At 34.1% G+C, this 21,709-nt stretch overlaps 2 protein-coding genes across 2 annotated transcripts; one reads left to right on the top strand and one right to left on the bottom strand.

The window, feature by feature from the left end:
- Positions 1-2,049: 2,049 nt before the first annotated feature.
- Positions 2,050-3,668, top strand: LOC100527611 (anaphase-promoting complex subunit 13). Its single transcript, XM_006604707.4, has 4 exons — positions 2,050-2,209; positions 2,466-2,578; positions 2,665-2,718; positions 3,293-3,668. The coding sequence occupies exons 2-4, from the start codon at positions 2,503-2,505 to the stop codon at positions 3,352-3,354; spliced, it is 192 nt and encodes a 63-aa protein (XP_006604770.1). The 5' UTR covers positions 2,050-2,209; positions 2,466-2,502; the 3' UTR covers positions 3,355-3,668.
- A 1,034-nt stretch (positions 3,669-4,702) lies between these two features.
- Positions 4,703-17,877, bottom strand: LOC100786844 (uncharacterized). The gene is made up of 21 exons (XM_041012705.1): positions 17,361-17,877; positions 17,204-17,288; positions 16,547-16,586; positions 16,213-16,455; positions 15,226-15,322; positions 15,077-15,151; positions 14,717-14,815; positions 14,217-14,333; positions 14,004-14,119; positions 13,786-13,885; positions 13,006-13,364; positions 12,358-12,682; positions 11,660-11,874; positions 11,349-11,567; positions 9,771-9,957; positions 8,693-8,937; positions 6,890-6,982; positions 6,685-6,786; positions 6,188-6,572; positions 5,723-5,860; positions 4,703-5,651 (listed from the first exon to the last, which is right to left on the bottom strand). Exons 1-21 carry the CDS (start codon positions 17,490-17,492, stop codon positions 5,013-5,015), a joined length of 4,011 nt encoding a protein of 1,336 aa, XP_040868639.1. The 5' UTR covers positions 17,493-17,877; the 3' UTR covers positions 4,703-5,012.
- Positions 17,878-21,709: the final 3,832 nt, after the last annotated feature.

Raw genomic sequence — 21,709 nt, 5'->3', positions numbered from 1 at the left:
CCTTCCTGGTTTAGGAACAGACAGGAAAAATGAATGAAAGATGAAATCCCAAAGGTTTATGCAGAAGATTCATTTTCATTCACTTTTCCTGCGTCATATTTTCAAGTATTAAATAAAATCATAAAATGTCATCCTTTTCTGCATAATGATATAAAAAAGTCACACATGTAGGGGGTGTATTGGATTGGGATTTTGAGAGAATATTTTGACAAAAACAATCTTGAAGATTTTAAAAGATTATGTGGGATTGTATTGATTTTGTGAGATTTTAAAAGATTTTTTTTAAAAGACTTTTTATAATCAGGATTTTTAATCCAAGATTTTAATGAATTTCTAACATAGATTTTTAAGATTTCAAAGTACTTTATGGATTTTTAAGATTTTGAAAGATTAATACATTTTAAACAAAAAAATAACGGAAGTTACAAAAGTGAATGAAAAAGATGATAAATAAATTATAATGTTTGAATAAAGTTAATATTAACAAAATCATTTAAAAAAAATTATTAACAAAATAACAATAATAATAACACAATAACAATTAAAAAATTATTAACACAATAATAATAATAATAACACGCTGTCAAAAAAATAATAATAACACATTAATAATTAACATTTTAATAATAACACAAGAAAATAATAATAATAATAATGGACGTTGTAAAAAAACAAGTTGAAGAAACAGAAAAAAAAAAGAGTTTTTTATTTTGATTTGCATATACAGCTAAAAAAAAAAGCAATATGAAATCTTGATGCATATCAATTGTCATTCTTTTGATGCATATTCATTGCCTGGACGTTGAAAACAATATGAATACGAAATCTTGAAGCATATACAGCACCCTTTTCTTTTGATTTGCATAATATACATATAGTATGAACAATATTGACTATCGATTGCCATTAAAAAAATAGGTAAAATTGATTGAAAAGTTGTAAGAGAATGAACCTGGTAGTGGTTTGTGTCTTGTTCGGCAGGAGAAGAAAAAGTCTTTGGAAGATTATGAAAAGTCTCAAGGGTTTGGGTGAGATTGTTGGAGGAGTATTTTATGTGTATTTCTAACTAAAAAGTCTCTCAAAATCCATTCCATAAAAGAATCCATCAAAATCTATTTACTTTTGAATACCAAAAGACATTTTAGAAGTGGTAAGAAATCTCAATTGAATACTAACAAATTTTGTTGCCCTGAAAAAAAAAATCTTTATTGTCTTAATTGAATACCACAAGATTTGTTTATATTTTATAAAAGTCTTGATTGAATACCACAAGACTTTTTAATCATAAAAAAGTCTTTTAAAATCCTTTGAAATCTTAATCCAATACACCCCCTAAGATTAAAAAAAACAATGTACTGCGTACTCGATAACGTAAAACGAAGTCAAATGATTATTTTAAAATGTTCCAAAAATTAAGGCCAAAACTATGATGCATTATATTTTTGTTCAAAATGAAACACTAGTGTCATTTAATTTAAGGGAGTAACTGTCATAGGAAAAAAAAAATATGAAAACAAATATCATTGTTACAGTAAAATATTTTAATTGAGCCATTAAGATTGATAGATCTAATAATTAAAAGTGCAAAACTTCTCGTTTTTTAAATATAAAGATTTATTGTGTAAGCATCATATTATCATTAACTTTTTTGTGATTTCAAGTGTTAATTACTTCTTGTTTTTATGTTATAAACAAAAACGTTTAAAAGAAAAACTAATATTACAACATGTTGTTTTGGTACAAAATCACAATTATCTTTAATTGAGTAAAACCATTGTTAGTAAAGTAGTGACAATTTAGAAAATGTAATTTAAATTTGTTCGTTCTTAATTTCTTTCATTTATTGGTCAATACATTCTTTAATTTTGCCTATTTTACGTACAAATATTAATGAATAAAAATAAATTAAAAACTAAAAATAATAATTCTTTTTATAAAAATTAAAAACAGAAATATAAATTTTAAAAGGATTAAAATCTTCATCTTGATTTTTTTTATCATATCTTGATTAACCCTTAAAAATACAATTTCACAATAAATGCGTGATATCTATATCTGACAATAAGGCAAGCATTTTGAAAATAGTTCACCTTGTTAAACGCTAACGTTAACGCGGTCTTATAAAATGTTAATACTAATAATTTGAAACCTTTTACTTTGAGAGACAGTGGCAGCGGCGGTACTCTCAAATTGATCCTCTCAGTCTGAGGTTCGTTCGCTTCTCTCCTTTTTCCACTCTTCAATTTCATTCCTTCTTCCCATTTTACGCACCCTTTATTCGTTACCGACAAATCTGTGGGTTTTAAGAAACTATAAACAGATTTCTGTTGAAGCAAATTAAAATTTAGGTTTTGCATAAGAAGCATCCACTTTTTTTTGCGTATTAATAAAATAGGCATTTATATTTATTTATTTATTTCATTTTACAATTTCAATAGTTATGATGTTATGTTGACACTGAATAGGAAGGAAGACGGTGCGTTCGTAAAAAGTGAAAAAGAAATGGCAGAACTGAGTTTGGGAATTCTAATTGATATTGTTGATGAGGAATGGATGAGAGACACTCTCCCTGATGATGGTATCTTTTTTTCTTTTTACTTTTATTTTTTCATGAGTCTTTTTCTGCATTATATTGATGTGATCTTTCTTGCTGTTACTCTACAGATCTTCCACTGCCCCCAACACTGGTTGTAAGGACAGATGATACTGAGGACTCAAGTATGTTTCTTCATTCACCAATTCAATGATATTCTCTCCACAATCTGTTTCTTCACCTTGGTTTATCAAATCATTTTCAATTCAACACTTCTTAAGTGTTTGGATTTATGTTGCATCGTCTAAAATTAAATTGAAATTCTAGTTATCATGAATTCCGGTAAACGTTCATATGTTGGGTTTTTGCACTAAAGAATTCATTGAGTTGAATCAACTTTATGTGTTGGATAAAAATATTTATACTAAGCTTTACTAGTAACTTACTTTTAGAATAAAATTATCTAAACATAAATCAGCCCACTTCAAAATCAATTTCAGAAAAACGCTCACCCAATTACGCTGAAGAGTTTTTTGAAAGATAACTCCACATTTGTGCATTAACATTTGATAGTACCTTAGAAGAAGATACAAAACTATGAAATTGATGTGCTAAAAATATGGTTGCTAGAAAGAAAGCTTGTGTTTGGACATCTGTAATGATAAATAATAGTGAGATGATTATTGTTAGTCTGGTGGGTTGTTTCGGATTTTCTTGACTATTAACATTTAACACCATGTGCTTTGGTATCTTGATCAGATCAGGAGACGCAACAAGTTAATCTGGATGCTTGGCACGATCTTGCCTTTGGTCAAGAATAGAAGTTTCATCATTAACCAGTGTTGTGTTTTGTACTTAGTGAGTAGATGGTCCCTGTTATTTGGACTTGGCATCTTCCTTTCTATTTCCCCGATAGATTGTAACTTATCAACTACTAGTACCTGTTAAGGTTATATTAAGGAATTGTGGTGTCATTGCTGAATGTTAATGTTTGCTGTGCCTGTCAGGAAAGCACTTTTGTATTTTTGCTTCAAGGTTGAAGTAAGTTTAGGGCAACCAGTGCCTACTGGTATGCTCTGGAGTCTGACACCTGTATTAAGTTATGTTAAAGTAATATTAATATGTTTAATAATAATACATAGTTTCTCAAAATATAGTAGTAGTGTTGTTTGGAATCACTTACTGTTTAAAAAAATAGCTTCTTGTTTTTAACAATAATTAAGTTGAACGCACAATTACAACTTAAACTTGATTATACTAGCTGTATTCATAATTAGTTTCTTGTCTTAAAGGTACTAGAGGTAAAATTTATTCAATGAAACAAAACAACTATTCTGATTCGTAAGAATTGTGTAATTTTGTTCTGATGATCAATTTTGTATATTTTTTAAGTCTACTCATCATTCTTTCATGTTATGCAACTTTGGTTTTGTATTGCTATCAGATTCCTCGGATGTATTAGCGTTCAAGAGTCCATGTGCATGTGCTGGCTCCCAATAGATTCTTGGGTGCTAACTTGTCATAATCTTGTTTAAAAGAAAGTGTATTGACTATTGAGTAATTTTAGATGAACATCTTTTTTAAGTTTCATGCAATAAATGGTAGGAGGCCACCATTGACGTTAAATGCTAAAAACACCAGCTCATTCGCAAAGGATTGTACCAAAAAAAAAAAAGGATGTAAAGGAGCAATAGAGCAGTTGCCTCCCAAACGCTTCATAATTATATTTTCTATATAAAATTTGATTATTCAAATTTGCATAATTTGAAACACAAAGCAGCATTGAACTGTTTAATTTAATAAATAATAGCATACATTTGCCTTGAATAAATGAATGAAAAAATAAGTAGCTTCATTAAAAAAATAGATGTCTCAATATAAAAGATTAAAAGTTAGGTAAATATTTTTAATGTTATCTAATTAATTAAGGTTTAAATTTTGGATTATATCGTGTAATGCATGCAACATCTCGGTTGTAAGTCCTCTACGACTGTCTTATGAATAAATAAAGATTAAGAATATAAATAACAAGTTATACACATAAAAAAATACCATATTAATATAGTTAAGCCAGAGTAAAATTTCTAGTAGAGGAGTGCTAAAAGCACACTATCAATAAGAAAGAAAGTGTTGTTAGAATCAATCTTTTGAATGCGAAGAGGAAAGGAATGACAGACAAGATATCATTTTATATTAATTCCTAAATAAACAAAACATCTCTCAGGTACCCAGTCAGGAATGGCCACATGTAAAGAGAGGAGCCACAACTAATGACAAACGAGTGAAAACATAAAGATCAAATACATAAAGACTGCAGTGGATGGGTACAATTGTACCTTTGGAGTTTAAACTTGTCACAAACTAATACACTAGATTTCCTTCATCTCTAAAATGATTTCTTTACAACTGTAATAAAACATGAATTATAAATGAATTCATTTTCCAAGTGCTTATGTCAACAATGTGGTAGGTATACCAATCATATAAAGGGATCACTCATAGGAACTGTAGGTGGACTTGGAGCAGTAGTCTCTGAAACCCCTGCTGGTGATAAGGGGGCCTCCGGTGGAGCTGGTGCTGGTGCTGGATTGCCCGTAGATGCTGCTTGAACATTTTCACCATTAACATTTGGATCTCCATCACTTGCTGGTGTAGACGTAGGAATGCCATTTTCTACAGTGCTTTCACCTGATTCCGGTTGCGGTGGAGCAGCCGCAGGAGCTGGCGTGGAGTCTGAGGTAGACTCTGATGGAGGTGGATCATTACCTGATGCAGGTGTGGATTCAGGGTGCTGTGTGGCACTCTCTGGTGCAGCTGTGGTTGTAGGAGGTGCTTCCAGTGCCAATATCTTGCCTGGGGGTTGTTGGGAATTCTGTGCAGCAGAAGCTGGTTTTTTCTGGATGGAAATAGGACCATTAAGAGGCGGCATCCCCGGAGGCAGGATTTCAATAGGTGGTTTCTTCCCTGCATCTGCCAAACTTGTGAGCTTAGGCTCCTCAAGAGAAGCTAAAAACGCAGCTGCAGCATCTGTCTTCTGTGATGGAGTAGGTTCAACCTCTCTCTGCAGCTCTTGGTTCCAAGCCTGAACTAAGTTCTTCAAAGTTGGACGTCCATGTGCCTGGAAAATAACAAGGTCAGACTACAAGTGCTAAATTGAGGGATCAACTAGCTGCACGTAACAAATCATACATGAGCATGAAGCACAGCCTCTGCCAGCATTCCAGTATCCTGCCATGCTTTCTCCATCAGAGCATTGTCGCCCAAAACAGCACCAGCAAATGCAGCTTCCCGTCCCAAGCCAAGCATGACTAAGTTGTTAACCAAACCCTGCAGTGCAAGAACATACTCCTTTGTTTATGAATCAAAACAAAAACAATATTAAAATAAAAGAGTTGAAGAAGACAAGTTATCCCAAAGAAAGACAGATGTATGCCATCTCAAACAGTCATTTTATTATTTTAACATAAATTGAAGGTGTTAAGTTCAATAAGAGAATTGGAAATTTAAAATATCAAAGAAACAAAAATTAGTCCTTTTTATTCCATCTATGTGCTACCTTTAAACCAACAGTACTGGATGATCATGGCCAAAAAGCAGAGGAATAACGAGTAATAGCTAAATTAACATATGCAATATTAAGTAAAGGCTGCCTACACTTAGCCGAGTCAACTCTCCATGATTTGCAAGGCGTAATGCTAATCCTCTCAATTCATGACCTTCTAAAGCACCTTTCACCGAACCAGCTGCAGCTAACCTCTTGAGAGCCTCACGGGCAATTTCACTCTGTGCTGTAGCATCTGCAGCATCAATAAGATCCAAGAACTCTTTTGCGAATTTCACTATACCCTGAACACCTTCAACTATATCTTGTTTTTTATCTGATACTTTATCTGGTTTTTTATCTGATAAACTAAGAATGTCATTCAAACCAAGTCCTTGAGTACCATCATGTCCTATATCCCTGCTGTTACTCATGGTAAGAAGACAATGAAGAGCTCTTTTCAAATCATTGCTCTTCATTGCCAAATCAAACTCTAACCTGCAGAATGTAAACAGAAATGTTTTTGGTCCAACCATACCTTGCCATATGGAGTAAACAAAAATCTTAAAGATATCAAATTAAAATTGCAGGCACTTGTCTCTAAGCATACCTCTTAGATATTCCAGGCAAATGAAGTGCTTCAGTAGCATAGCCCATTCCTAGCATAAATTGTGCTAAATCATCATGGTGTTCTCTTCCAAGTCTACTTGCCCTGTTTCAAAAAGTATAATGAGAGATATACAGACATATCTGAATTAATAAGCAATGATTATGGAAAAAGAGGGAAAACCAGGGAGAGAAAGTAATCACAATACCATTTTACTGCACTAACAGCATCACCATAAGCAGCAAGACATCGGCAACGAATACCAGGATGACTCAAGGATAAGGCATGAGCACACATGTACCTACCACAACCCAGGTATGTATGAATAACATCATTCTTGAAGTTGAAAACAGTATCTAATACAAATGAATAACCTCAAATTTGACATCCATATATAAATTAAGACATGCCCATATTAACTTTTTATGGGTGTATGCCCATGTTAATTATGACACTTAAAAGTTAGCCTGAGGCCAGAGCTAAGACTAAGAAAAAGTCAACCCTCAACTGAATCAGCTGGATCTAGTCATCCACTAAACACATTTAAAACTGAATGAACACATCTCTTTAATAAGTGCAACTTCAACTTTCTCCCAAATACATTTTAGTCCTGATCACATCATTTCTTGTATGTCTTCCCATTCAACACAACATTTGCTACCAAGTACATAACATTACAACAAAACGTTGACCTCTCAAGTTTTGATTAAAACTATTATAAGACCCTCCTGAGTTGTAGGCATACAAAGGGTGGATTTCATAGGAATTCCAAGTAATTTCATCAAAACCTCAAAGGAGATAGATAAGCATTTTATTTTTTTTATCAGCAAAGATAGATATTTATATATATAGATAACAGAGTACCAGAGGTACTGAAATACAAATGGATGGGTGGCCGTGCAATTGGTTCCGAAGCAGACTAAATAGAGTCTAGGAAGGAACCAAGCAGGCTACACCATGTTAGAAAACCTGCTGCTAATCTATGTGTCTTTTCCTTACTAATACAAAAATCCATCTCTAATGTTACTAGACCACTGATTAAAGTTTACTGAAAAGTCCTTCTCCAAATTCGATAGCCATGTCCACAATAGGAAGGCTGCCTCGTCAATCAGTTTGTTGGCGTCGAAGGAGTCATTGAAGAATATAATCTTATTCCTCTGCTGCCAAATAGTCCACGTTACTGCCAGCCACCAGCATTTCCATCTAGTAGTCCTTATCCCACCAGCCATTATCAAATCATGTTGGAGGAAATGTTGCCTTGGGTCTTTTGGGAGAGCTCCAGAGATGTTCACCCATGATAATGATTCCCACCATATGGGGATGATTTTGCTGCAATGAAAAAACAAGTGCCCTGCATCCTCTTCCACATTTCTGCAAAATGGACAGCTCCTATCCATGACCTGTATTTGTCTCCTATGCAAATTTACTTTAGTAGGCAACCTATCCCTAAGTAGCCTCCAAGCAAATACTTCATATTTGATTGGCACCTTTAGCTTCCACAGTTTCTCAAACGCCTTATCCTTTATCCCCTCAACTCCAGCCCCCCTCATTAGATAAGCATAATTTACCCTAGTGCAAAAGCCATTGCATTAATGTGTTTTATGCATTAAAGGGGAAAGACAGAACAGAAAACTCAATGGGAAGGAAAAAATACCCTACTGCACATATGTGCGGGCTTTTGAACATATTAAATGTTGCAAAGGTTTCACATTGATTAGAGGTGCTGAACTGTTGGTGCTGATTGGATGGAAACAGTTATAATATTTAGTGCTGTATTAAAAGTATTGGAATCATTAAATTGTAACTATTGAAAATAATAAACTGCAGGAGTTAATGAAACATTGGAACTTGGGATCAAAGAGAATAGTTAAATTTCTACATATGGTCATGTGTGGATTTATTTTTTTATGCATATAAACACAGCCTGCTGAGTGCAAATCACTTGATCAATTATTTTCCTAGCCCATTTTCAAGTTTAAACATGCAAGTGAAACGGCAAAGTTCTAATTACCTGTCAATTAGCCAAAGAACTCCATCCCTGACACCTACAACCACAAGAGGCCCAACAGGACGCTTCTGCTCCATTGGAAAACGAGTAACAGCCACAGACACCCCACCACCCCCAACTGCCACCTCACCTGCCTTTCTCTCTTCTGTTGCCATCCAAGAGTCATCACTATCAACTCTAGATTGTTTTGGTAATGATAAGAAAGGTGGAACTGAAGGAGCATGCTGAAATGAAGCCAACCGAACCACCTAGAGTAGGGACAAGAAAGAAATAGCTTTACATTTTTTGAGAGAAAAAACATTCCAAAGAGAAACCAGAAACATGTTGACTTTTAACATATGAGATAGTAACCAGTATACATTAAGTAAAAAGTGCATCAAGTATAGAGGTCAAAAACAGAATTTCTAATTTTCAAAGAACGATGAAAAGGAAGACATCAGATATATAACCAACAAACCAATGTCTATTGATTCAAGTGGTGAGGATCTTGGTTCCTTCCTCCTAATTCCTAAACAAGGTCAGGTTTATGAATGGAGAAAAGAAAAGAGGTGCTAGGAAAGCTTCCCCCCCCCCCCCCCCAAATGGGTCCACCTGCCTTGATTTTAGATCAAACAGGGGCCAATTTGGCCAGAGTCTCAAACCAAAAGATACATAACCAATAAGAAACTAAGCAAGCAACATGCCTAAGCTTTCAAATTTCTCACAAGACATTATTTTGAATAATTTGGAGCATAGTTCAACATAAAACCAGGATCGCACACTTGAATTTCATTTAATTGTTTTCGACTATGTAAAAAATAAAATCAAGCAAAACTTGCATATTCATTACAACCTTCAAAACTTAAGAAATTAATAGCTAATCCAAGATGCAAAATAAACCAAATTTGTTAACAGAAGGTTTAAAAGATTAAAAATATTCTCATTAGACACACTCCCATCTAAAATATTCACGTCAATTCCTTCCAGCAACCTATATCAATCATATCAAGAAACAAAATATTAAATCTGAGGAAAGACAAAAAAGGCTCTGAATGTTGGAAATAATTTCCATAGATGATACAAAGTTGAAAGCTTTGGTAACCTGCAACATTGGTGGCCTCAATGCTATTCTTTCTTCCTTGGCAGACTGGATACCTTCTACAGTAATTAGTGCTAACTCTCCATGCTCTGCGACTGCTCTTGCCTGTGCTTCTTTCATTTTTTGCTCTTCTTTCATCTTCTTAGTTGCAATGTCAATTTGAGCAACCCCAGCGTCGACAAAAACAATTCTGAAAATCAAAACATATATTAGTAATTAGTAAAGGACTAAAGATAAAATGATTACGAATTATGGCCGCAGCAGATACTAATCAAAAACCATTTTAAATCTTCACCTAACAATTTATAAGCTTGGGATAGTTGGACCATTGAGATTAGTTCCTTTAATATGTTTAGCATATTATTAATTGCTTAAACTTTAAATATCATAGTAAAGATTTGAAAATGAATGAAAGTGTCCTACGCTCATACCACAAAGCAATGCAAACACAGAAGATAGTCAGTAAAACAAATAAATGAATTGATTTGTCTTATTATTATTATTATTGCTATTACTTGGAGGAGAGGGTGAAGGATATGGATGAGATGAAAAGTGTTCGGGCATCAACTGTGTCAGTGAAGAGTTCCAGTACAAATAGATTTGCTCCAGTCAGACCTTAATCCCATACCTTTTTTGCGTTCATAATGGAAAACTGATTAGATTAAACACAGTTGAGATGAAGGGAACTGGTGCATGCTTTTTACTAATGATATTGTTTTGGTAAATGCTAATTGTGGAGAAATGCTTTGGTAGACCAAATGATTATTTCAAATCCAGAATATATGGAGTTTATGTTCAATCAACAAAAGAGTGAAGATGATCAGACAGTAAGAACTGAGCATGAAGAAGTGCTCAAAACTGAGAGCTTCAGAGATTTAGGGGTCTATTCTACTAAATTGGATCGATACTGATGTCACACAACATATAATATCCAAACGGGAGGGTAGAAGTTGAGATGTGCCTCGGGGTATGTCTGATCAAAAGTGCTTATTAAAAGCAGAGGAACCTTTTATAGAAACACGGCTAAACCAATCATGTTAAACTCCAGTTAATGAAATCAGGCTAGATTGTTGTTTTTGTTGGGATAAATCGAATTGAGGAAATCCAAACAAACAAATTCCCTAGGAAGTAATTTACCATTGTTGAGATTTCTAGTTAATATTTTGTTAACTGTTAAGGGTGTGTTTGAAACCCTGTTGGGTCATATTCAAAGCCAATTCACTGCAAGAGATGGATTGGTGCTGAAGGTGCATTGGAAAGTGGGAATTGGAAAAAAAACACACTCTAAGGTATTAACCACTATTTGGACATGGATTTAACCATTATTGATTACTTCCTAAACTGTATTTATGTTCATGAAGATTTCCTACATCATAATTTTCCCTCTTCTTTCTTTGGTTATGATGAGTAGATGATATTTTGGCCTATTAGAAGATAGACAAATTGACAATGTAAAACACTGTTTGTCATCATCTCCACTTTCTAAACAACTAAAGCAAACTTTGAAAAAATAATAGAACAAAAAACAAAATAATTACAAAAAAGGACCCAAAAAATTGTAGGCAATGCCCATAGGCTTACTCTATAGTAGTTGGGGTAGCCACAAACAGTTGCCTCCGGTGCCAAACAGCACTAGTAGCATATGGGATTGCAACATCTCCCAAGTATCTATATTGAGGGCGTAAAGAAGATATGATTATATATTGCTGGTATGCAAATGCACAGTACTCGACGGTTTGGTCCCAAGCAGTCCATTCTGGCTGAGGAAGTAAACCCCCCACAGGCTGAAATGTCTCCCAACTGAATCACAAACAAAATTATAAAAGCAATGTCAGATCTATAGAAAACTTGTGAACTTGTAGTTGTACCCTCACAAAAATTATAAGTTTCACCTGTATAACTGGAAGTTTTGAGGTGCTGCCTCAGTAGGAGGTCTTTGTGAAGAAAATCCATCATCATAAGTAGTAAAAGAAGAAACACCACTGCTTCCATAGCCTGATAAGGGCATCGACTGGATTGTTGAAATAGCTGTAGCAGCAATAGGACTGACTCTCCTAGATGTTCGATAGGCAACACCAAGCAGTGCCCCTCCATGCAAACCAATGACCTAAAAGAGATACATGACTTAAAAAAGGCACCTTAACATTCAAATAATCAAATTATTGTTCCTATTTACACTGACACTTTCTTAGAAGAATAAAATGCATAAAAGGAATTATCCTAAAGACTTTAAAAAATATTAGATTTATTTAATACATCTAGGATAGCATTACTGCAGCCAATTTCATACAAAGTAGGTGAACCTTCAATACAACATTTTTACATGATTTATCAGTGAGTATTAATCCATCTAAGAGCCCTCGCCCCCCTCACCCCTTTTCAAATATACATCTAAGAAAATACTAGATAGTTGTCAGTAAGCAATTAAAATAAATGTGATCTGAGACAAATAATATCTTAATTATTGTGACTCATTTACTTTAAAGTTTTGCAGAAGTTATATTCATTAGAACAGAAATCATCCAAGCCTAGTTTATTATGAGAACTTTTTTTTTTATAAGGAAAGTTTTAGATTGAGAAAGAATCTTACTGGTTCACTGCGTGTGCCAACAGACCTCATCAGTATATTTGATGTTCCATCATCTAACAAGATGCGGACTTGAACAGAAGCTGTGGAAGCAGCAGCAGCAGCTGCGGCTGCTGCTTGTGCCGCAGCAGCTTCTTTCGCTCTTTTTGATGAACTACCCTTGGGAACTATAGGAATTCTAGGCGGTAATGCTGATTCCAATATAGCAAATCTGTCACGACAAGTATCCCAAGCGAGAAGTCTTGCACTTCCAGAGTCAACAATTGACCAATCACTAACCTTGTAGACAGAGAAATAAGGAATATCTGGCCAAACAATTGCTAGATACCTGTAAACATACGATGCAGTAAGAAAGCAACAGAAAACGCACTCCAATTTAAGAAACTAAATGCTAGAAGAGGAGGAAGCATAACCAAAAAAAGATCTGGGAATACAAACCACAAACACAGAAAAGATAGTATTTATTTTGAGTATCACTGATATATATGGAATGCCAGAAGTTAGAATTTTATTCATCTTATATTCTATAGAAAAACCCAAAGCCACAAAATTATATTGAAGAACAAAATATTAGTTACTTTTAAATTACAAAATTTCTTTACAAGAAAAAAAAAATCAACCAAGCTGTAGCAAAAGTCAGAGGCAACTTACTTTCCTGAACTGCTGACAGAAAGAACTGAATGCGAATCATGTGGAACAGGAGTACTTATGTGCTTCTTCCCCTGCTTGACAGGTAATGGTTCAAAAAAATCTCCCTTGGGTCTTCCTGTTTCTGACAAGGAGCTGTTATTTCCAAGAGATGGATTTGCAGAGTTGTTTAACTGAAAATTTAATAGCTTTAATTCCCTTTCAATTACAAATATGGCAGAATGCTCTCTACTGTCTGATGGGGTTGGTAGAGGAGCAACAGGTGGAAGAGATCTAGCATCAAACTCACAGATAATAACACCAATGTTGGTTCCAACAGCTACAAGATGCGGCTGCAAAGTATGTGCAACCATACAATACACCTGCCCCAAAAAATCAGAGGCAAAATTAAGTTTGACCAAACTCATTACCAGGTAGAGTAAACAAAAAGAATGGGAAATTGGGCAGGGAGTGATGAGGGCTGGGCTTGAAATTCAGTTTCTTCTTTGTTAAAGAGGACTTATTGGCCTGAGGTATATAAGCATATTATACAACATACAGAAACTGATAACAGGATTGAAGTAAAGCTTTCCACAGATTTTGTTACACTCAATTTTGATCTATCCTTGCCTCCATTCAAAAAGATTGATATCAACTATTTGAATGCTTTGAAATATATTCAAATCATTCCAGGTTGGATAGCTTCAACAAGAAGTCATACATGGAACAAAAAATACTACGCCAATTCAGAAATTAGAAGAAAAAAAAGGTGATAAATGATAACCAACTAACCAAACCACATACCCTCAGTTTCTTATTAGGAGCAAGGGCTTGTGGAGGAATAACTGAGGTCAATTCACACAATGGCCTTGTGAGAGCAGAATAAGTGGGATGTTCAATTGCCCTAACAAAAATTTCAATTAAAATTCTTTATGTATATAATGAATATAGTGCATGGCCACATTATCAAATAAAAAATATAAAAAACTTAAAGCCACCAAATGAGAAAGAAGACTACATACCATATGTGAGAATCTTTGACGCAAGTTAGAATATCAAGGTTTGGAGCTCGAGGATGGCACCAAGAAGCCACACTGTGGCAAGCCAATTTGGGAACTGGCTTTATACGCCGCAGCTCCTGAGAATCAAAAGCTTTTTCATGCTAAGTCTTTCTAGTTACCAGGAGAATTTTCACAAAAATTTAAAATAGCCAGGCATTAGCCCCACTACCACACCTTAAAGGAGACGGTGTCCCATATGGCTAATGTCTTATCTGCACCAATTGTGATTAGCTGAGGAGCACCTCCCATCACCCTTGACAACTCAACTGCCACAACCCCTCCATCATGTGCCTAGATAGATGCATTAAGTGGTATCATTAACCAATGAAATGTCCATGCACGGAATCATTCATGAGTCATACAGAAAAGAATAATAAGGTAGAAAAAGAGAAAAGGGGGGGTGGGGGGGGAAGATACATTATTTGCCAATGTAAGTTTGCATTTCGCCTTGTACCCAAATTTTAGATGTTCCTTTCTATTATAATAATATGTTATTCATCTCATATCCTTCCTTTCAATTGTATTCTCACCTTCCAATGTAGAATGCAATTGCTTGAACAACAAAAAGGAAATAGGAACTATAATTAAGCCACAACTAACAATGGCTTATCCCTGTTTTGCAGCCATAATAAGCAATTGACAAATAGGAGTTAGAATGAGGAAAAGAGTGGTACTTTTAAACTCAGCTTGGGTACAAGTTCACGTGAATCCTGTCCGTGGTCAGCACTCCAAATTATGAGCAATCCATCACTAGCACCCGAAACCAGAAGAGCCTGAAATCCAAACATACCCCACACAAATGAACTGCCATACCAAAGTACAAAAGCAACTTCCAATTATAAAAGCAATATATAGAGATAATCAGTCATGCGAAAAACCTGCACATACATTTCACATATCAACTAGCAATTGTAATTTCTCAATAAATTATCTTGATTGGGGGTGCCAGAGAATCCTAACTAAGTTCCTAAAAATTAATGCAAGTAAAATACAATAAAGTAGAATAAGTTCTTCAATGGGGAATCAAGACTTACCTCACCAGAAGCAGCCATGAATGACATCAAGCAAGAGATAGACCCCTTATGACCTCCAGTGTACCTTCGCACAAGCTGCAAGTAACTAAAGTATCACATGATATGCTAATAATTGTAACTAGATTAATATTAATTTTTCAGGTCCCCACCTTCCATGTCATCATTGATAGAACTCTAATGACACCATCAGATGCTCCAAAAGCAACAAGAGGACCATCACCACCTGTTCTATAAAGGAACTCCATGCTGCAACAGCATGTAAAATTGGAAAATTGAAACAACTTATACAGTATGCATAAATATTGCAAAGAAAAGTATAATATGTAAACAAAATATGTATTCATTGCAATTAATTAACTTAGGACTAGGATACAAAATTATCATGTGATGCCAAATTTCCATCAAGAATTGAGACAAAGGATAAAGCAGCAGTTTGATACATTTAATGAAAAGGTGGAGATTTTACACACGAAGGATTTTAATTTGTACAAATAAATAGAATTAGAATATCAGAAGAAAAGATGGCAAACAAAAGATTGTCTAGGGAGAGAAATCTCTATTTGGAATTTGGAAATTTATTCACACATATGCCCACCTATGCTGTACTTTTATGCGTGCCTCAATGATTGCTTCTGTGAAAGAGAGATATTTGGGAGCGGGGAAGGCAAAAAGCTCACACAGTAGAGACTAATTAAGGAGCAATAAATTTTAATTTACAAGTAAAATGTTTTACGGAAAAACATGACCATAGCTTTAGAAATTATTAAATTTAACGAATCCTACAGTATATGTTAGATGAATGCACCAGAATTAAACTACTTTCATTGTTTGATTAAGAGTTGTATGAGGTTGACATGATTCTAGATGAGTCAGGAAAGAATGGTGCTAACAAATAAATATTTGCACAGTTTGATACAACATTTGCTAAGTTGAAGAGCGTCAGATTATATCAATGACAACTTCACAGTTATAAAAGGAACTAGAACAAAAATGATCTGGATAGTCATTAACACAAGCACCACCATCTATGAAATAGGCAACACAAGTCTTGCCTTAATAGATACAGTGTGTAGCAATTTTTTAGCATCAATGACAGAAGAAGCTGAAGAATATTGAATAATGTAATAAAATTTTACCATAGAAGGGACTTATTATCAAGCTCTTGCTTTGGTACATCACGGCCACGCATGGTCACCAAGTCCAAAAATATAGCTTTGTTTAAACAACATATGACAAGAAAATGTCTCCCTTTTGTTGATGGGGCAAGAGAGCTAAAAGCTGAAGTATGGACAGCTGTTGGAGCTTCAGCAGCCACAGAGCGATTATGCCAAAGTTGCCAAAAGCGTACATCATCATCATAAAAATTCACCTGCTTAACACTTTAAGGCCAGTAACGAGTCGTGGTAAGTAAATGAACCATAAAATAAAAGCCAGAAAAAGATATAAAATCACAAAGCAAACGCATATTACCTTCCTCCCCGAATGGCTTCTGTCGGCTTCCCTTTTGACTCTACCAAACAAAAAACATGTCATAGAAGTTCAGTTACCAGATCAGCAGAGAAATGTGGAAGGCCACAAATAATGTTTGAGGAACAGTTTATCGCGTTGTTTTTCATTTTGCATTTGATGAAACTCACTTGTAAGTTGTTACAATATCCTAAAGGCTATATTAGCAAGCTGCAAATACGTCACCAAAACTAACTAGTGGCTAACATTAACAGAAATTCAAGCAATTCTCGCTGTGAAACCATAAATCTGCAGTAAAAATTGCATTCTAAGAAAGTTTGGCCAAACAGGAACAGTATCATGCCTAGGAACTATAAACTATCATAGCTATCAAACTCACAAAGCAAATTTACCTGATAAGGTTTTTCACTACTTAGAAGAAAACGAACTTGGCAAGTGGCAACCATGGATAACTAGTCAATTCCTCAAAATAAAAAGTGACAACTAACAAATTCCTATCGACAAGTGTTACTAAAGACCACTAGCACGGTTACATTTACGGATCACGAGACTTATGCTTCCAAAACCTCCAACAAAAGCAAATGCACCAGGTCTACATTATAACAACGATTACGAAGACTATCTATATATTCATTGTTACAATTTTGAGGAGAATTGAACCTGTTTCTCCCTCGGCGAGCTTCTCCAACTTGGCGCCGACCAAACGCCGTTCATCCACTCCGCCAGCTTTCAACTCATAAACCACCTGAATAAGGTTTCCGTTAAAACGCAACAACCGAAAGCGAAAACATCGGTGAATTGAACAAGAGTTCTGTACCTGGCGGTGCTCCCAGTTCCAAACCGAGACTCGATCTGAATCATCGGCTGTCACCATCCATGGATGCGTAGGATGCAATTGGATCTTAACGATTTTATCGCTCGTAGGCCGAAACGCTTTCAGGCGAAGCATCTTCTTCTGATTCGAAAGCTAATTAGAGTGCAGAAATTAGCGACGACGAAGAAAAATGGCTTTCGGAAGTTGTCGAGATCGAAATCGCGTTTCAGATTTAGTTCAAATCTGTCTAGAATTTGAACTCCATGTAGATTTCAGGAATGTGCGTTCATTGAACGCACGGAGTTAAAAAATGCCCCCCTCGTCAGCAACTGTGCCTTCCAAGCAACCAAACAGGGAATAAGCAAAACCTCGCCCTGTATGAAGTGATAGTTTTCGTGGTTGGCGTTGGAGGGTCGAAGTTGAATTGCGCTTGTATGAAGAAGCAAATCCAAGATCTCTGCTCTGCTCTTGCTTTGTTAAGCCTTCAAAAAATTGCCTCGTCTTTTCATTTGTTTTTTTAACGTCAACTAATCTAATTATTCTTTTATCTTTTCAATTTAATTATTTATTTTTTAGAAAAATCATTTTCGTTCTTAATCAGTTTAAAATGATTTTTTCTTCCGTTAATAATATTCAAATGTCACAGCAATTGCACCATCACATATCCACTCTTGTCAGCCACTAACACTTGCACCACACGTCATTCAAATGCCGTCGAAATTTGACACAACCAAAAAACTTGCAATGCATTCTTTGGCATTCTACACATACCCACTAATCATCGCAATCCAAGCCAACCATATCATTCTTCACAACCCGTCAAACAAGTCCTTCATGACCTTTTGGGATGAAGGTACTGGCACCATTCATCACGCAGACGAGATAATTCTTAAAAGCTAACAACATTACACAAACAACCGAACACAAATTGGGCAACAAGTTCACTCCCTCGTTGAATTTCTATTTCAAAACACAAACCCATGGTGGCACTGGACAATGGTATTGGTCGTCTGAGAAGGGTTGGGGTAGTGTGCAATGACAGTTTCGGCGACCTCTTGTCACATTAGGTGTCGATGAGGGCAACATTTCAAAAATGAAATTAGATTGAACCCTAATTGAGGAAATTAGGAGTTTATTTTTAGTTAGTTTTCCACCTTAGAGACCATTCATTCTAGTTTTTTGGATTATGCATTCTCATTTTGAATTGTGGGTGTGATTAGTATTTTGGATTTAAAGATTTTTGTTCTATGTTGTTAAGTTAGAGATGGAGATGGTGAAAGATAAGAGAGGGGGAAGGAGAATGGAAAAAACAACTTGTTAGTTTTTAGTTGTTAATATCGTTATCTCATTAACAGCGTTAAATTTAAATAGAGTAAAGGATATTTTGAACTAATTTAAAAAGATAAAAGAATAAGATAAAAAATCAAATAGGTTATTTCATTTTTTTAATTCTTATTCATCTTTCATTTTCTTTTAGGCTTTCTAATAAATTTTTGAATGGGTTGGGTTATGATAACTCAAGTTCAAAAAACGTTTTTGATGTCTTAATGAACAATCATTTAATGTACCTCATTATTTGCTTGGTATACTCCTAAAATTCCTAATAGAATATCTCTTTTTGCCTCCCTCTTCCAAGAAAACTATGGCCACCTCTTCCCCCAAACCTCCATGACCACCGCACACCACCACCTCCACACCGCGCCAAACCCACCAACACCACACATCACACCCCACCAAACCCACCATCACATCACACCACTCCCATATAGTTACGAATAGAGTAATCTTTGATGCAAATTATAAATTGTTCAATCCATAATGCATTTGTATATATTATAGACATGGTGGTAGGTTTGGTGCAATGTGGAGATGGCATTGGGTGGTGGCAATGGTGGTGTTTAGTGGTTGGGTACAATGGTCATGGAGGTTTAGGAGAGAAACAACTAGGATTTGTTTGGGAGAAGAAGGTTAAAAGAAAGAATTAGGAATTTTGGGATGCAAAAAATGGGGTACATCAAGGAACTTCCTTAATTATGGGCTATTATTATTTACACATCCCAATTTTATTAATATAACTTTTTATATATTTTTTTTCTTCGAAAATAACTTTTCGATATATTAAAATTTTAAAACTTCTGAAAAATATTTTTATAATTTGTTAAAAAATTTAACACTTCTAGAAACTACTTTTTAGAATGTTAAATTTTAACATTTACATTTTGAAAAGTGCTTTTTGAAAGTCATTTTAAAAAAAATAACAAGGCACCAATTACCTTTAAATTGTTATGCATTAATATATTCACTTTCGCGATATATTTAGAAAAAAAACTTAACAAAAATAAAATTATGAGATTCTAGAAGAAGTCATAAACATGAATCCCATGGTTGTATCACAATGATGATAAATCTTCCAATTGAAAGTAATCATTAAAATCATGTGTTGTATGTTGGTGTAGCTAGGTGCCCAGGTTCTCTACAATCAGGATGTTATTGTCGTGGACTATCCAAAAAAGTGTAAAGATTGTCCCCTTAAAAGCAATTTGATATCCCCATTTCCCCCTTAAAATTGGTTTTTAGGAAGTACTTTTATGAATATGTTAAATTTTTAACACTTCTAGAAAGTACTTTTTTGAAAAAGTACTTTCCAAAGTTCATTGGAAATTTAACCTATTTTGAAAAGTGGTTTCAAGAAGAAAAAATATATATAAAGGGAAAGTATATTAATAAAATTGAGAAGTGTAAATAATAATTGTCTTGACTAAACATGCATTAATAAAAGTTTGGCTAGGTTTTATTTTCTAAACAAACTTGCCAAATGTAAGCTAGCTCATAAGTTATTTTTAAGTTGCCTAACCCATTTTTACCATATTCCACCATTAACCTACTAAGTTTGTGGATTTTGAGACGACTCAATCGCGTAACCTTTTTGGACAAGTTAAGTAGGATGATTCATCAAATCCAACTTATTTTACCATCCATATGGATAATTGAATTAGGAATTTGGTTAGTTGTTGGATATGGAGACAATGACTAATTTACATGGTAAGTCACAATTTGGTAAAGGGAATTACTTTCAAGGTACAAAATGAACTCCCAAAAAAGTGAGTTTATGAATATCACATTCTCATGTTTAGTATGAGGATTGAAAAAATATTTTCATGAATTGTTGATTTCCATGAATATAAAAATATTTTCACCTCCCTTATTTTTTTTATTTTGATTGACAAATATTAGTTGTTAATTTTATTAGTTTTTGTTAATGAGAAATTTGAACCCATAAACTCTTCTCATCCATCTTTTCTTTACCATCAAATTATCTTATATGTCCACCTTCCTTATTTATTGTTCTCGTGGTGGGTATTTTTATTCATACGAGAAGGAAAGTTATATTATATAGTAATTACCTATTCCCATTTCATTCTTTTACATTTGTTTTTATAGTTTTATATTTTAAAATTTTAATTTAATATTTTTTTTTTCAAAAACTACTATATATCGACCAAATAATTTGATACTAATATTTGTAGGTATATCTCTAGGAATGTGATTCATAAAAATACAAAATTATACCTTAAAATAAATGAGTCATCATGGTATGTTTTTATTCTTTTTAAAACTTTGATAAGGTAAATACTAGTGCACTTCAAGAAGAAGTAACAAAGGAGTTGGTTCTGAAAAATATATGACAACCGAACAATAACACAAACATGCAGTTAATTTTTTTAAAAATACTTTATTTGTTCCCTTGTAAGGACCAATTTATTTGTGGGTTGGAATACTTAATTATCAAAAATTTGGAAACTAATTATTTGTTTCTATTCATGGATGGTCCACTTGTCTGTTCACTTCACTATTTCATTTTTTTGCTTGTTGCATTGGATAACTGTACAAAATATGTATTTTTTCCACAACAACTTGTTTGCTAGCTCAATGCACTTTAAAGTGCATCTTTCAAGGACACAATGCTTATTGGTAAAAATTAAAGAATCTTTCATTGTAATTGTTTTAAGAGAATGTAAAATTTCGGTTCAATCCTATAAAAATGAAACAGAAAAATTCATTCTATTTTAATATAGTCTCTTCTCACCATTCAATGAATTTGTCGTCTTTGTTTATATACAAAAATGAAATTAATAAGAAAATTAAATTCATGAATGACATAAAATTATAATTTAGTAAATCACCACAATAATATAACTTTATCCTACCAAGTGAGGTTGACTGCATATATCATGCAAAGTCATTCTACATAGTTAAAAACTAAAATTTCATAAATAGTCTAACATGAGATTCTCTTGATGATTTGATCCAATTTTCTTTTATGTCTTTTCTTTCATTGGACTAAAAAATCA

This window comes from Glycine max, chromosome 19 (assembly GCF_000004515.6).
Source record: "Glycine max cultivar Williams 82 chromosome 19, Glycine_max_v4.0, whole genome shotgun sequence".
Classification (NCBI taxonomy): Eukaryota; Viridiplantae; Streptophyta; class Magnoliopsida; order Fabales; family Fabaceae; genus Glycine; species Glycine max.
Note: the sequence above shows the minus strand (reverse complement) of the source record. Positions and strands in the feature narration are given on the sequence as shown.

Coding starts and splice junctions, on each gene's coding strand:
- LOC100527611 (XM_006604707.4), top strand. CDS start 2,503: ATGGCAGAACTGAGTTTGGGAATTCTAATTGATATTGTTGATGAGGAA. Junction 2,579..2,664: donor AGACACTCTCCCTGATGATG/GTATCTTTTTTT, acceptor GTTACTCTACAG/ATCTTCCACTGCCCCCAACA. Junction 2,719..3,292: donor AGATGATACTGAGGACTCAA/GTATGTTTCTTC, acceptor TATCTTGATCAG/ATCAGGAGACGCAACAAGTT.
- LOC100786844 (XM_041012705.1), bottom strand. CDS start 17,492: ATGCTTCGCCTGAAAGCGTTTCGGCCTACGAGCGATAAAATCGTTAAG. Junction 13,365..13,785: donor CTCCTAATAAGAAACTGAGG/GTATGTGGTTTG, acceptor TTTTTGGGGCAG/GTGTATTGTATGGTTGCACA. Junction 12,683..13,005: donor TCTGTCAGCAGTTCAGGAAA/GTAAGTTGCCTC, acceptor GTATGTTTACAG/GTATCTAGCAATTGTTTGGC.